Below are 17,414 nucleotides of genomic sequence, written 5' to 3'. Positions count from 1 at the left end.
CTCGAATAGGTCCTGGTCTGCTATTCTCGAGCATTCGCAATATATGCGATCGTACGCATGGAAAAACGTTGTGATGTTTTTAACAGCAAATAGCAGAGTTTTGCAGAGTTTCACCAAAGTGTTTAGCCCATAGAAAGCACACAATGCTTCTTGCTGTTAAAAATATCACAACGTTCTTCGATGCGAACGATCGCATATATTGCGAATGCTCGAGAATAGCAGCCTGTGCGATGGTAATGTTATGTCGTTACTTTATGGTATTTCTGAACGAAATACTCAAATCAAACTAGAAAAGCAATCAGAAGAAGTATTGCACGCTCAAAAATTGTGGAGTTTTCGCACGAATTTGCAGTATTAGTGTACAGGGTGTCCACAAGAAAAAGAACCGAAACTATACAGGGTTAGAACTATTTAGAGGGGGACTACAGGGATATCGAAAACCGTTAGAAATATAGGGCAGCTTAGATCAAAAAAGTTGCGTTATTCAAGGATGAGTGGGTGGGTGTAAACAGTTCCCAAACATGTCTGATGATTCCTGAGATATCTCGAAAAAACTGAAAATCAAGATTAGCTATTTTTCTTTATAACTCATTTGTTTTTGGAGATAACTACACGACATTCGGTGGGTAGTCATAATCCTATGTAGCGATTATACTGGTGCACTACTTTTTGTAATTTAAGCATCCCTTTATTTTTAACGGTTTTCGATATTCCTATACAGGGTCTTTCACGAGGAACCTCACCCATATTTATACGGGAAACTACTGAACGTATTTTCATGAAATTCAGCACTTATGAGTATTTCACGATGCTGATGAAATCTAAAATATTTTCAAGGCATGAGCACCTCCGGTTTTTCCGGAAATGACGTCAACTTCCGTTTTTCAAATTAGAACACCATTTTTTTATTGCAGAAATAGATTCCTTAGAAAATTTCAAGTTATTTTGATGTAACATTTTTCAGTTTTGGTTGGAAAATTCTCTCTGAGCGGGAAAATTCGAAAAAAAAATCGAAAATAGAGCTCCGCTGAAACAAGAATAACTTCGAGGTTTTTGGATGGAAAATTTTCATTTTTGAGATTTTTCAAGACGTAAGATAGATGTATCCACTTTAAAAATCGAAATCGCGATTCATGATACAGGGGGTGAAAAAATCGCTTTCAAAGTTAGGGATGACAAAATCGTGAAAAATCAATTTTTTCAAATTAGAACCCCATTTTTTATGGCTGATATTGAATCTTCGTTAAAAAATAATGTGAGTGTATGCATCACACCCTTGCGTGGATATTTTCTGAGTTATTCACAAAAAACTGTTTTTCGTCTTGAATTTTCAGCTATTTCTTTTCTCTTCACGCCAAAAAGATGAAATTTTCAGGAACTGTTACTTAAACCATGTTTTAGATTTTACTACACTAATATGCAAGAGAAAAAAGTTACAGGTTGTTCCTAAATAGATGGCGAATTTTGATTCGAATTTGTATCGGAAACCTCTTTATTTCAACTAATCGGCCATCGGTTTTCTCTCCAGTGATAAATAAATAATTCCTTATGAACCATATGCAAAAACTTACCATGTTTTACATTCTTTTTTTTTTAATGATAGATATCATCAATTATGGTTCATAAGGAATTATTTATTTGACTGTAGAAAGTTCAAGTTTCAAATTCGTAACTTCAAAGACAAAAAAGTCATGAGAACTTAAGGAAATTGTCACTACGATAACTTAAAAACGAGGTATCGTAGGAGGCTGCGGTTTTCACCATTCTTTGTTTCTCCGAAGATGAACTCGAAAATGTGTCATCCGTTTTCTTCTAGCTGGAATAGACAACGAATTTTGCCCACCCTGTACATCGAACAACTTTCTCGTGGTGAAAAAGCGAGTAGATTTCGAAACGTCCCTCCTGTAACCGAGAATATAAATTTGGCGGCTGATAAGTTTGCCCGACCGACGTCCAATCCTCTCTTCACGGCCAAACGCGTCAAAAAAGGGGGCGAAATGAAATTTTTCGGGTCGGACAGTTCGATGTAAGATGTCGCCGTGCTCCGCATCGAAACCGAAAAGTTAGGGCGCTGTCGTCGTGTCAGACAAAATTGAGTTTTCTTCATAATTCGCCACTGCCTTCCGGAATATTTGTGGAAACATTCGGGGACGTGGAGGAAACTCAATCTGTTCCACATGCCAGGAAGATTATTACATGGTTATTGGGTTTCGGGTTTCCAAAGCAGCATCTCTGAATCCTTTATTTCATCAGCGGCTTCCCGCTCCCATCATTAGTAGAACGGAAATCATCTTCCGGCATGGAGGATTGCCATCTCCAGACTGCCGCACCGCCTCAAAGACAATAATGAATAATATCCAATTCAATGGTTGCCGAATTCGATACACTGTGGGCTGTAGTATCGGGCTTATATTCTTCAGTTCCGTCTGTGTGCCTCGGAAATGGAGCTTTGAATGCGAAACGGGAGCGGTGGAAGGATATTGACTGGCTTACGTCGCTTCCAAACGTTCACCTTCTGAATGGCCTTGGAAAAAAAACTCAAGATTTGAATGTGGTCGATGTGGAACGGATGGTAGTTAAGATTGAGCATTCGATTTCTAGCTACCGCAACCCACTGGTTTATGTGGAGATTGTGAAGCGTCGACAGTCCTACCATGCGGCACCTGCTAGCACCTTATGTTGATTATTTCTCTGCCTGTTGATGTCCGACCAAAGATTAAGTTCCCCTTTGGTTCTACTAAGCAGAGACAAATGGTAAGGTCTATTTTGGACAAAACACAAGTTGCCGTGGCCGTCTCGACATGCAGATTCATTCATTCAGTCATTCACTGCTGTATCTCGTTACCGAGAATAAATCTACAAAAGGACTCAGAAACAAAACTATCGGTGCGGTCAAACTTTTGAGTTCTTAGGGCTACTTGCAACTGTGTGGCCTCCTGGCACTGAAGAGACCCAACCGTGACCTACAGATCCTTCCACACTCAGGGCATAGATAGTCACCAACCAGATCTGGCCGCCGCTGTATTCTTCTCGAGTCTCCATTATAACTGTGGACCAAAGACCTCCACTGTGATTTGTCTAACGCTAGTTGGTCCCACTTATGATTGGCATTGGCTGATTATAGGGATTGATGCAGTATATCCTTAAACCGCTCATACTGGCCTCCTGGTTTCCGGACTCCCTCTGTGAATTCGCCATACAGAGCTATTTTGGGGAGCCTTATGTCTTGCATCCTCAGAATATGGCCGCTCCATCAGAGGCGGGCCCTCGTTACTGGAGTCTCAATTGTTATACAACTCGCGTGCTGCAAGACTTCTGCATTTGAAACTTGGTGGTGGAACCATCTGATGTGCATGATTTGTCTTGGATGCCGTTGTTGCATTGGTTCAAGCTGTTCAATATGTTGCCTGTAGGGCGTCCAGCTTTATCTTCCGTAAAGAATCGTTGGGAGGACCACTGCTTTGTAAACAGCTGTCTTGGTCTTCAGATCGAGGTCGTAATTTTGAAACACTCTGTCCTTTAGCTTCTAGAATGCCCGTGATGCCGAATTGATTCAGTTGTGTATTTCCGTGTCTAGGATAGCCCTAGTATTTATGAAGCTTCCCAAGTATTTGAACTGCTCTACCTGTTCTAGAGTTTCATCCTCCAGTCTGATGTCTTTTTGAAGGCGTTCTGGCGGACTCACCAGGTTGTTCGTTGATCCTGAATACTAAACTTCCTCAATTTCTCATCTCACCTCAAGTATGGAGTCCAGTATCCCAAAAATCGAACCCTACATCGAATTTTAGGTGATAAAGCGACTAAAACGTTACCCAGTCCATCCATGGCTCGGAGATCATCAGCTCCAGTACACCCAATCTGTTACTTTCCTCCGCAAGAATCCCGTTTGACACTGTTCGTAAAATCCGAACCTCCCACATTGACGTGGGATATATTTCGGCACATCGGAGATTTGTCCGAGCAACTAATGAACTGTAATCTTGCAATAATGGACCCTCTCGACAATATAAGCTCTCAGCTCGGCAGTCGAGCCGTTCGGTGAAGCTGGGACGAAGCGAAGCGGCGGAATTACTGGAAATGAATCTTGGGGAATCAATAGAGCCATCACTTTTTCACTTGCCCGTGGAAAGTTTCGATATTTTTTCAATGGAGAGGTGGGGAAAATGCTGTTACGTTGTTTCAGTGAAGAATAGAAGGAGATAAGACTCGTTTCAGTCTCAATAAACTGGGCAAGTTTAAAAACAATTGAAAACAACATACATTATTCAGAAATTGAATGTATATAGCATTTGAATACGATTTCGAAGGTTTTTCGATTTATTGTCCGATCTTACTCACTCTCAAACTAATAAAAAACTTAATTGGTGCCGTGACCAGGACTCCTTCCAAAGAAAGCCATTTTATTTTGGAAAATAAGAATTTTAATTAGTTACATGTCACTGTACTTCTGTACTTCACTAATCATTATAAAAGTTCGAATGTTTCAATAGTTGAACCCTGTTTTCATTACCTTCTATTCATGGTAGTAACTCGTCTGTCTAACCTTTGCGTTCAACCTCTGATTATGAAAAAACAACCTAACGAACGATTACTGGGCTCTGAGACAAAGGGTATGATTTCCCCTGAATAATTCGTAGAGTACACGTGGGAATTCCCCCACATGGAATCAATTCCGAAAGTGATCAATAAGAAGTGTAATCCCGACGAGCATCAATCAAACTCTGACATGCCTCTCCACCGTTTCCTATCTATCCCATCTATATCTCTGCGGGTTTGGAACTATAATGACGGAAACAGATACTCGCAAATCTGAATAGGAGCTCAATATTGGTTTGTCAATGTAGCGAGTGATCACAGAAACCGAGCAAGGGCTTGCCCTCAAGGAGTACAAACAGACAATAGGAATGAAGGTTGTAATTCAAAGGGTATTGAATCTCTCACACGCCAACAATGCACCATGAATTTGGTTTCGATAATGGCTGGGCAAATATTGAACCTTGACACGATTCTGAAACTTATTCAAACAGCGAAAAGAACAACTGAACTATGTAATTCATTGTGACGCTTCTGTTTCACTCTTTGTTATTTTCAATGATTTTTTATTCAGTGTTTAAATTTATTTGATAATTACCGATAGTTGATTTCAATCATAGCCAAATGTTTTCAATTTCGTATTTGGATCACGATGCACGAGGAAAGAATACCCACAATCTTCTGAAATTCCACAGCGAATATTCTGAAAGCCGACCCTGCTCCCTGCCAACTCTTTCCCGCTGTTTTTTCCACAACCAGAGCCATATCTCATATTTTACAATATATGGCGAAAGTTTGAATTATCAAGACCCCAAGTCGAAAGTTTTTCTTATGTACATGTATAATAAATACAATAATAAAGTTCTGGATTCCAAATAATGGGATCTGTATCTCTCTCACCTAAAATAACAAATAGCGTTCAGTTCGAACGTGTAAAAAATCCAGCTACGCCTGTCGGCAGTAAATAACTGAATCCGACGCCGTGACGTCTAAAAAACTTTAGCGAAGTGTTATAGATATATATTTGCTTGGATACGTCCTACTCGGGTTATTGTAAATCTGAGATTCGTATATAAAATTGCCTGTAGTATATCATCGGAATCTGCGAAATTGGGGGAAGCGACAAGACCCAGGCGTTCCTGTCAATTTTCATTTGTTTCGCGAGATTTATTAACGAGGTGATCTCACAAAACTTGTAGACACTAGAAGAACATAATCTTTTATGTAACATTAATGTTTGAGAAGGGGTTGGAAGGTGTTCAGCACTGGCTAGCCTAGTAGGTAACCATACATTTGGAAATCCTGACCTGAAACCTAACGAGGTAACATCTTAAGCTCGTCGGATTTGTCAATACCAGGTGGTATTGACATCATGGGCATTCTGGAAGCTAAAGGACATGGTGTTTCAAAATTATGACCTCAATATGAAGACCAAAACAGCTGTTTACAAAGCAGTGGTCGTCCCAACGCTCCTTTACGGAAGTGAAAGCTGGACGCCCTACAGGCGACATATTAAACAGCTTGAACAAACGCAACAACGTCATCTAAGACAAATAATGCACATCAGATGGTACCACAAAGTTATAAATGCGGAAGTCTTGCAACGCGCGAGTTGTATAACAATTGAGACGCAAGTAACGAGGGCCCGACTCAGATGGAGCGGCCACATTCTGAGGATGCAAGACACAAGACTCCCCAAAATAGCTCTGTATGGTGAATTCACAGAGGGAACTCGGAAACCAAGAGGCCAGTATAAGCGGTTTCAGGATATACTGCATAAATCCCTAAAATCAGTTAATGGCAATCAAAACTGGGAACAACTAGCGTTAGACAGATCACAGTGGAGGTCTCTGATCCACAGTTATAATGGAGACTCGAGAAGAATACAGCGGCGGCCAGATCTGGTTGGTGACTATCCATGCTCGGAGTGTGAAAGGATCTGTAGGTCACAGTTGGGTCCCAAAGAAATTAGTTTTATCGTACCGATACTTTTGTTTTTTGAGTCTTTTTGTAGATTTATTCTCGGTAGCGGGATACAACAATGGAATGGACCAGGTGGCAGCAGCTCTGAAGGGCTTAGCCAAGACGTAGGACACAAGACACAAATTTTCTTGAGTAGTCGGTTCATAAAGTCATATAAGTCGAATAGTTAGTTGTCTTAGAAGTCAGTAGTTAGTCGCAATTTATATGAATATGTTGCGTAGAAGTAATCGTGCATAATGAGATCGTTCCTATAGGGTAAATAAACTTGGACACCTTATGGAATTTCACTCACAATGTACCAAAACTGAGAGGAATAAAAATCCCCAGATGTCAAAGACAGCTCCGTCATGTCCCCTCCTCGCGCTCACGTGTGTGGTCGCCTTTACCCTACGTGTGCACGAGCCATTACTGGAGCCGCTCCTAAGTGGGTACGTAGTTTGAATTTTTGAAACGTCCGGAGCTCGTACCGCAGCCAAATCCGTGCCGAAGTTGCGGTCGTGGCAGGTATATACCCCTAACGCAATCTAGAATTTCCAACACGTAGGTGCAGACCGTCGGCGCCTGGACCATCCGGGAAACAGATGTGGGGGTTTGGCAACCGCGAGGAAAAACTGGTGGCGTTCCGTTTTCAACAGGTGGTCAGTTTGCTGCCGGGCGAACTTGGCACAGAAATTGTATCAGATTCGGTGGTCGGGTTGTATGATAATTAGGGTGGAGAGCGTCGTTGCTTTTTTGTGCCCATTCGTCTCGAAGTTGATTCATGGTGCTCGTTTTCATGCGTTAACTACGTTATTATGAGAAAATCTCAATAGTGGAGATAATGGAAATGATCAATAGAGGGTATTCAAGAAAGACGGTTACCATGATGAGAAAAAGAGCTCCTCCAATTGAAAAATCTTTGGAAAATCCGACAAGGATACAGATCTACGGTAATGTGGGCCCAAACTGTGCCTTTCGATGCCCTCCGGTCATGAATCCTGTGTTCTGCCCTACCTTAGCTATCTGTAGACAGCTAGAACTTCTGGTGTCCTGTAATCCTATATCCAAGGTCCTTGCTTACTCAGGAATGAAGTTACATCAAGGAGCAACAGCGAAATATTTCTGTGGAGGCAGGGCATTGTGGCAAGAGAAAAGAAAAAAACTGATCAACCCTCAAAAGCTAACACATTCTGCATTCGAGCCTTTCTGTGAGCTTGAGAAAGAACATTCTAAGTTTGCTCTCCAGTTCTAGTAGTTGCAGTGAGCCAACCCCATGAGGAAACACACTCTGACTAGCACAAGCAGAAGATTCTTGATATTGTTGCTGTCTCAAATAAAGAAGGTCTAGCAGCTGCCATATGCTGAGCTCACATTGGCCAGAAAGTCAATGTTAGGCTCCTGATGGAACATTGTCAGTTGCATGTCCAAGGACAATGTTGTTAATACCATGCTGAAAACATCGTTGGTCATTCAAGAGTGAAAACTTTCAATAGTCGAATTGGTGAATCTAAAATTAAACCCTATTTTTGCACTATTGCCTATTGGCATTGAGGAATGAACACTTCAACTTCATGCAAAAGAATGCTAGGAAATGTTAAGTTTCAGAGTAGGTTAAGAGTCCAAATACGCCAGTTGGGTTCATTAATGTAGAAAATGCTCGGAAGTGACACAACTTGAAATGTATTTGTTCTGAATGGGTGGTAAAAAAACGCTCATCATTAATAGGTTATTTTAGAAAATACATATTTTCACAAATTTGGTGTTGAAAAGAATATTTTTCATTATTCTGAAAAACTGGTCAAACTTTGAGAACCAATATAACGGAAACAGTAAGTCCGAATAACATGTGCCTGGTCTCATTTGACGCAGAAAATAATACTCTTCAACATTCATATCAAGCTTCATTTCGAAAACACCTCTTTAGGGCCTAACCTAGTCACGAACCATATCTGGCCGCCGCTGTATTCTTCTCGAGTCCCCATTATAACTGTGGACTAAAGAACTCCACTGTGATCTGTCTAACGGTAGTTGTTCCCAGTTATGATTGGCATTGACTGATTTTAGGGATTGATGCAGTATATCCTTAAACCGCTCATACTGGTCTCCTGGTTTCCGGGCTCCCTCTGTAAATTCGCCATACAGAGCTATTTTGGGGAGTCTTGTGTCTTGCATCCTCAGAATGTGGCCGCTCCATCTGAGTCGGGCCGTCGTTACTTGAGTCTCAATTGTTATACAACTCGCGCGCTGTAAGACTTCTGCATTTGAAACTTTATGGAACCATCTGATGTGCATTATTTGTCTTAGATGACGTTGTTGCGTTTGTTCAAGCTTTGTAATATGTCGCTGGTAGGGCGTCCAGCTTTCGCTTCCGTAAATAAGCGTTGAGAGGACCACTGCTTTGTAAACAGCTGTCTTGGTCTTCAGATTGAGGTCGTGATTTTGAAACACTCTGACCTTTAGCTTCCAGAATGCCCGTGATGCCGAATTGATATGGTTGTGTATTTCCGTGTCCAGGTTAGCCCTAGTATATATGCCGCTTTAGAGCCTAAAGGCCAAGTAGGCCGGAGCTTAGGGCGGCCAACCGTGTTGCTAGTATGCGATATACAGGGTGTGAAAGTAAAATTCAAGATATGATAGCCTGTCAAACCTACATGCTTAGATTTATTCGAATTCTGCTAAAATTTCGACGTGGTGACATTAATCTCCGTTTTAAAACCCCATACCGCACTCCACCCAAAGCGAACCTATTCGCAAAACGAAACAGATGGATATTACGCGCTGATGTTCCAGAAGACCGAAAAAAATTCGCTCTCGGAGGGCAAATACGATAAGCTGAAGTTGTTTGCGTACCTCCAACGCCCGTAATCGGTTTCAGGAAATTACGAGTTTCATCGAAAACGCCCCGCGTCCAAAAAAAAAAAATACGCGGAAGTGGCGCAGAACCTCATCGTTTGTACTACGGGCCCAAAGTAGGCGACCAAATCCTGAATAATTCATAATTACGTCCGTCCCTGACGGAGGGGTTGGCGGGGGTTGGTGGGTGTCAGTGCAATTCGAAATGCGGTCGGTTCTGACGTTGCTCCGAAAGATGGTGGATGATTGTTCTGGTGGCGGATGATGGATCACGTGACGAGGGAGGGATCAGGAGGTTACATCATCGAAAAATGTAAATGTTCGCTTTGGGAAGTTTCTTGTATGCTTTATGAATTACAATGGCTTTGCCTACGTAGGGGAGGGGGCGGGAAATTCGTGCCGGCAAAAAGCACGACAAAGTTTACATTCAAATTTATTATTTCTGTCGCTCATTCATGAGCCAAACTCCCAATTTTGTAGTAGATTTTATCACCTGAATATTTAGCGGGTTTTGATGCAACCCATCGCTATCTAGTGAAAGCTTATAGTGACTGAAAAAACGTGTGAGAATGCATTATTTGTAAACAAACAAAAACCTAAGCCTTCTCAATAAGAGAAGTTGAAAAAATGCTTTCATTTAATTATCGTATCTGGATCAGTTGAAGAGGGCTTGCAAGACCAGCGACTGGCAGCCAAGCGCTGTTACGCACTACGGAAGACTTTTCTCTTGTGTTAATATCATTTTTTCGTTTACATGGGGGGTTCAGAACTGAAGTGAACCAAGTCCATTCAGCCTAATTTTGAGATGAATGGCTTAGAAGTTGTTTATCACCCATTAATTCAAAAGTGACTTCTTCATTTCTTATTATTTTTATGTAAGCATATTCTTACATTCTAACCTTTTAATATCTAAAGAAGTCACTTTTGAATTGATGGGTGATGAACTACTTCTAAGCCATTCATCTCAAAACTAGTCTGAATGGACTTGGTTCACTTCAGCTTTGAACCCCTCATATATCGGTTGCTTTTATATGGTATGTTCTGCGAAGGCTGACTGGACTTAGACTCAATATTGACAAAACCAAAATCCTGGTAAGTCCGCCAGAAAGCTTTCAAACAGATATCATCTTGCAGGATGAAACTTTGAAACAAGTCGAGCAGTTCAAATACTTGGGAAGCTTCATGAATACTAGGGCTAACCTGAACACGGAAATACACAACCGTATCGATTCGGCATTACGGGCAATCTTGAAGCTGAAGGACAGAGTGTTTCGAAATCACGATCTCAATTTGAAGACCAAGACAGCTGTTTGAAAAGCAGTGGTCCTCCCAACGCTTCTTCACGGAAGCCAAAGCTGGACGCCCTACAGGCGACATATCAAACAGCTTGAACAAACACAACAACGCACTCTAAGACAAATAATGCACAGATGGTTTCACAACGTTTCAAATGCGGAAGTCTTGCAGCGCGCGAGTTGTATAACCATTGAGACTCAAGTAACGAGGGCCCGACTCAGATGGAGCGGCCACATTATCAGGATGCAAGACACAAGATTCTCCAAAATACATAGCTCTGTATGGCGAATTCAGAGAGGGAGCTCGGAAAACAGGAGGCCAGTATAAGCTGCTTAAGGATATACTGAAACAATCCCTGAAATCAGTCAATGCCAATCATAACTGGAAACAACTAGCGTTAGACAGATCACAGTGGAGGTCTGGTCCACAGTTCTAATGGAGACTCTAGAAGAATACAGCGGCGGCTAGATCTGGTTGGTGACTATCCATGCCCGGAGTGTGGAAGGATCTGTGGGTCACGGTTGGGTCTCTTCAGTCACAGGAGGGCACTCAGTCACAAGGAGAAATTATAAGTTTTGATACCACCGATATGTTTCTGTAGATTTATTCGCTGTAATGGGGTACAGCAATAAATGAATTAATGAATGGCTCGACTGTATCATACGAATAAGTTAACAATTGCTTGAATGATGAAGACATAATGTTTCTCAAACTATTTCAAATATAAAGGGTTAACTTTCAATGATAGGGAGAGAATCCATCGAGATCTACGAACATTAGAACAAAAGTAACATAATAATTTTCTTATTTTCTTGTGATATGATCTCAACAAATCTTCGTGTCGGTACTTTTAGGAAGTTACTGAGTTTCAAGTGTATCGGATTAATCGAAATATTGAAATAGAAATTCATATGCCTTTAACTCAGATATAACAAGATCACAGATATTTGGAGAAGTGATAACGCCCTCATTCCCAGAAACACGAAACAGATAAAATGAAAGATTGGTGGATTCAATTGGAATGAATCGATTTTAACTCCCCATAAGGCTCTTTGTATCCTATCCCGGTACTGTCCCCACAACACAGGTCCGTCTTCGGCCCACCAGCGGCCCCAGGGCATACAAAGTTAAGGATCAGTGCGTCGAAAGAAGAGGAAGGAAAACATCAGTTTGTTAGAAACTGAGCCAGTTTTTTATATGTAAACAACGATAAGGCTTTTGAGCGCTTTTATCGGGCCTCGAGCTCGTATTCTATGGACCTTAATGGAACTGATCAACTTCAAGAAAAATCGTGAATACTCTCGGCTCATCTTGGATCCGCCGTTCCCCCGAAAATTCCGGGAATACTCCCGCACGGAGCGTGAGTATGAATAAATAAGAACGGCGCGTTATTCTCGGTGAGGAACACGTTCACGCTAGATAGATAATTCTTCGAAATTCCATTTAATACCTCAGTAATTCCTTTGACGGTCCTCTATTAATGTACGTGCCTCCCTGATCGTCGGGCATAACTGTTCACTTTCAAGATTAAATATTTACCCATCTCCCAGGAAAACGCCGAAGTGGGGACGGCGGGATGTGGACCATCCCTCCACTATACGGCGTCGTCCTGGGGAAACGTCTTTCGTTAAAAACACCCCAGAGTTCATAACCGAAGTTAATTCTCATACAAATTGAATAAGTCTTGCCATTAAATGCTCGGGAATAAAGTGACCCTGTGGGCGCGACATTAAACATGCATGGGGGCGTGGGGGCGTGTGGGGGCATCGTTTAGGGGTTCGAATTCATCCGCTCGAATTTCCCCCGAGCCGGTTAATGTAAATTACGTAGATAGGTATTTCGCGAGCCTCCACTTTTCCGGCTATTATTTTCGCTAAAGTTGGATTGCTTTCCGAAGTAATCGGTTGCGCCAAATCAAAAATTCATGGGGTGGTGCTTCCGCGTAAAATTTTTGCGTATCTAGATGGCGTTTATATACTAAACCGATCATTTCTTCAACGTGGATACGCTCATGACTTCGCCCCTAGTCTGACGCCTTACATAAAGCTGAGGGCTCCACCATTTTGAGGTCGTTTACCTGTGTCACCTGATCCCCAGAAAAAAATTTCATTTTGAAATAACTTTTTGAGGTGTGCATCGATTTTGATCATTTTGTTGTCTATTTGTAGCCTTTTTCATCTAGTTTATCAACTGATGTCGAGTCTGCAGGAATTTCAATTGAATTCGATGGTATAAAAGGTGGAACTGAAAGTTGGAATTTCCTCTAAATTTCTGAACACCCTGTGGAGGTAATCAGTGATGCAATGATAAATCTTTAAATGAGCTTGTGAAGCCTGATCTTCTATTAACATTTTCCTGTTTAATTCACGTCAGTAGCTCCTTTCTGGAAGGAAATACGTTTTTTCGAATGAAACTCCGCGTATTTCCTTCCAGAAAGGAGCTACTGACGTGAATTAAACAGGAAAATGTTGACAGAAGATCAGGCTTCAAGAACTCATTCAAAGACCCATCATTGCGTCACTAATTACCTCCACAGGGTGTTCAGAAGTTTAGAAGAAATTACTAATATCAGTTCTACTCTATATACCATCCAATTCCATCGAAATTCCTGCAGACTAGACTTCAGGTGATAAACTAGATGGAATAGGCTACGAATAGACAGCAAAACGATCAAAATCGATGCACACCTCAAAAAGTTATTTCGAAATGAATTCGGTTTGTCCGAATTTCGACTAGCAAAAGCTACCACTTTCGTTCGAATAGGGTCTCGTCAAGATCTATCGTTAGTTTTCCTTTCAACCCTTGCATCCCCCTCTTAGAAATGTCTTACTCTCCCGGAAATAGCCTCGGACCAATCGTTTATTCCGTCCTCATTCCGTGACCATCGCCAATTCCGTCACGTTCGCAACATAACTTTCAATAATATCGCGCAAACAAGAAAATGGCATTTTCTGGGAAATAATATAATTGATTAAAAGTTAGTGGAATTCCAGAATTCCGTCTGGTAGTGGGAGTCAAGACATAAAGTAGCTGTAAGCGACCCAACTTGAGAATGTTTCCTTGCAATTTCGCAGAAATTGGGAATTTTGAGCCAGTCGCCGGAGCACCAAAATTAAGGGGAAATTCCTGGAAGTCTTGGCGATGACGCGAGATGAACAAACGTTAGTGTTTCCTCGATGTTTATTCATCAGACGGCGTCTCTTGTGCTGTTAGAACTGACATAAGAACGAGTCATTTATGTTTAATCATTGGAAGTTGAAAACTTTATTGAAGGTTATAGCTTTAAACCTACAAATCATACGGATTATTAAATTCTCAATTCGGTCGAAAGAGAATCAAGGAATTCAGAGAGATTTCCTGATACTCTCGTCCGAAAAACTGCCAAAATGATGGTGAAAATATAACTAGCTGAACAAAATTGGTTCTTTGTTCGCAGTTTCTTGTCTCATCTCATTTTCTGTGGTATCGATTTCTATAATCACTGATCTTTTCTTTTCAGGGAGCTTCTTCCAGCCTAGTAGTAAAGTTTGCCGATACAGAAAAAGAACGCCAATTGAGACGTATGCAGCAGATGGCCGGAAACATGAGTTTACTCAACCCCTTCGTGTTCAACCAGTTCGGTGCTTATGGAGCTTACGCACAGGTAAGTTTGGTCACTCTGTAGAACGTGTATTCCAATTGAATACAAGAAAAACCGCTGATGCCAGCGGTGTCGTCATACTGGATGGCGCTCGATAATACTTAGAAGCGACTACCAGTATTTAAATAGGGTCCATCAATTCCAACCGTTTTTCCATCGGAGAAGGAGCTGTGTTACTCTGACGAGGTCAAAAGAGACCGAAACCATCTTCTCTTCTTCGGTGGAACGTTCTCCATCTAGTTGTCCTGACCCTTAATATCCTACATATGAGCATATTGAATCAACTTAAGTCAAACCTCTTGGCAAAACCATCGGATGTCATGCCAATCATTTTCGATATCGAAACGCCCTTTGAAACGGTCATACCGACTAGTGCAATAAGTTTCGTAAATCGTTTGGACAAAAAGTTATCGACGTGGTTTACTGATGGATCAAAATCAGAAAGGGGCACCGGTATATGGACCTAAACTGAGGATTTATAAAGCCCTGGGAAGTGAACCCTCTATTTTACAGACCGAGACACTGGCTGTTTACGTATGCGCTGAGGAGTGTCTTAAAATAAACTTCAAAGAGGCGCATATCTATATCACCACGAACAGCCAGGTTAGGTCCTTGGAATCACACTGCCAAAAATCTCTGCTGACATGGGAGTTCCGTATACCATAAAGCAACTGGCCAGAGACAACAAAGTGACTACTATGGGAACCAGGGCATTGTAGTGTTGCAAAAAAGGCATCGAGGTTAACACCTGCTGGACCTGAGCTTTCCTTGGTTTGGAAAATACCAATTAAGGCAACGGTCCAACAATGGGAGTTGAACAACAGAATAACCCCCTGGAGAAACACTCCTGGACTTACTCAGTCAAGACATTCGTGATGATTTCACCTACCTACACCAGAAAACTGCTGAAGCTGTCACGAGCTGAGCTTCGGGTGATGGTGGGACTGTTGACAGGACACTGTCGGTACAAATATCATTTGTGCCGTTTGTAAGTCAGCAGATGAGATTTGTAGGCTATGTGGATCAAAAGCAGAAATAGCTGAACACATGGTATGCAAGTGTCCAGAGCTGGCTGGCCTAAGAACCACTCATATTGGGAAACTGGTCCTGGATACTCACAAGTTACGACTAAGGCCCCTAAGGATGTTGTCGGTTTCATCAACATCACTGACGACCTCCTTGGGTTCCTATGAATGTGTAGGGTAGAGAACAAAAGATCTACATCTACAATAATAGTTGTCCTGACGATGGCAAATTGGCAAGTTCAATTCAGAGTTAATTCTTATTGGTGTATTAAATGTTCACCATGAGATACCACAGTGCCACGGTAACGTATTCGAAGGTCATCTCTTCCACATTGGTTTTATTTTTGTCTTATCGATTACTGGCAGCCAGGCGCTATGTGCTGCGGAAGTTCCTTCTCTTCTGTTGATTTTTATGTTTGTAGATCTCGATGGCTTTCATGTTCATCCACGAACATTCGCTTATTGTGTCGAGAATTGATTTGTGTCCATCCTCCAAGGCATGTTCTTCAAATGCTTACGTCTGATTTTGTCGAAATTTTTGTGCGTTTTTCGTCTTGTTCTAATGCTTCTTTTGTTGTCCGTATGTCGACCTCACCGCAATCGCAAGGTATCACCTGCCTGCGAGGGACGAAACCCAAAAAATGGTTATGATTCGGTCATTTCGAATGGTGGAGATTTTCAAACACGCATTTCAGCCTAATGATCTCGTTCGTGCGATTCGACGAAACGCTCGATGTAGTAGAGGGTCTAATTTCCGCCGAGAAGGAGCCGGCAAAACCGAATATCAAACGACTTTTAATAAAGACTGAATATTCATTCGCGTCGTCCGCTTTATTGAAAAAGAATATAATTGACATTCAGCGCTCGGCAGAGAACATCTCGCTGCTCTTTCCGCGCTTCTTATTCCATCATATTATTCAAATATCGTGCCAGGGATCTCCATTAAACATCGTTTACATGGGGATGTGCATTCGTTCCGCTCCGGTCCCTTTTATGGAGCTCGAATTAATTTCCCGACAAAATATCGAAGTTTTCGACTGTGTCGACTTCGTTTGTCGCGTCCTGGAGTGAATCCAGTCTTTCGCCATTGTTATGAGTTTTTTTTTTGGATTTGCGCAACGGTTATGATGGGTTTTCGTCGAAACGTTTTTGCCGCTTCGAAAGAATAACTTTCTCGCTTGATGAATCAAAGGATCTTCCGAATCGAACGCTCGTTTTCGATAAATGAAACTTCTGATTTGAATCCGTTTCCGGGAAATTCATATTGATACTGACTTTCCGGAATTCAACCCCAGCTTTCTACACAACTTCACTAACAATTTCCACGAAGCAACCACTGTGTTGAACAGCATCTGAAATATAGTTGAAAAAATTTTCACTGAAATCACAAATCCCCAAAAAAAGCCTTAATACATCTTCATGACCTGGAGCAAAAGATCCCCGATTTTTTTTCAGATGGGAACAAATTTTTGGGTCCTCAAGTACCAAATTTCGGATCTATTGCTACATGACCTAAGACAGCCACGTCCCTCGCTTCGCCTCTGTCATGCGCCCTATTTTTGTTTTCGACTGAACCAGTAACGTCAAATTTGGCAACCTGTTGGAGAACGTAAGCAGCGGATACATTTTTGCCAGGATGTCGTTCGTTAAATAAAGCCGCATTTTCATATAGTTGACTGTACTATTCAACCGTTTTTCAAAAGTGTTGGTGTACTAGTCTACATGTTCAGAACAAAAAAATTTTCGACTCTACCAGTATCGACAGATACAAATTTGGCTTGTAATTCCGTCAATACGCTTACATCTCCGACTATCTGTGATCCTGACAAAGATATCAGTCCATTGATGCGACCTAACTAACCGTACATTCGACTCGGTGATAATTGTTCCTAATTTGTTACAGCAACAAGCAGCTTTGATGGCTGCAGCAAGTGCACAAGGTACTTACATTAATCCAATGGCGGCGTTAGCCACGCAAATCCCCCATGCTACCATCAACGGTATGGCGAACTCTGTGGTCCCACCCACATCTGGTGAGTAATCATAGGACAATTAAGAATAAGGAAAACAGCAAAATTCTGGATATAAATCAGACTTTTCTGACC

At 41.6% G+C, this 17,414-nt stretch overlaps 1 protein-coding gene across 9 annotated transcripts in view; it reads left to right on the top strand.

Moving 5' to 3' along the window:
• The window catches only part of LOC123314911 (CUGBP Elav-like family member 4), a 550,340-nt gene that overhangs the window by 520,415 nt on the left and 12,511 nt on the right, over positions 1-17,414 (top strand). For all 9 annotated transcript variants that reach the window (XM_044900366.1, XM_044900365.1, XM_044900364.1 and 6 more), the window contains 2 exons: positions 14,144-14,287; positions 17,213-17,342. In XM_044900366.1, the coding sequence (XP_044756301.1) occupies positions 14,144-14,287; positions 17,213-17,342 (274 nt within the window). The remainder of the gene's footprint in view (positions 1-14,143; positions 14,288-17,212; positions 17,343-17,414) is intronic.

The sequence above is a fragment of the Coccinella septempunctata genome, chromosome 6 (genome assembly GCF_907165205.1).
Source record: "Coccinella septempunctata chromosome 6, icCocSept1.1, whole genome shotgun sequence".
NCBI lineage: Eukaryota > Metazoa > Arthropoda > Insecta > Coleoptera > Coccinellidae > Coccinella > Coccinella septempunctata.
Note: the sequence above shows the minus strand (reverse complement) of the source record. Positions and strands in the feature narration are given on the sequence as shown.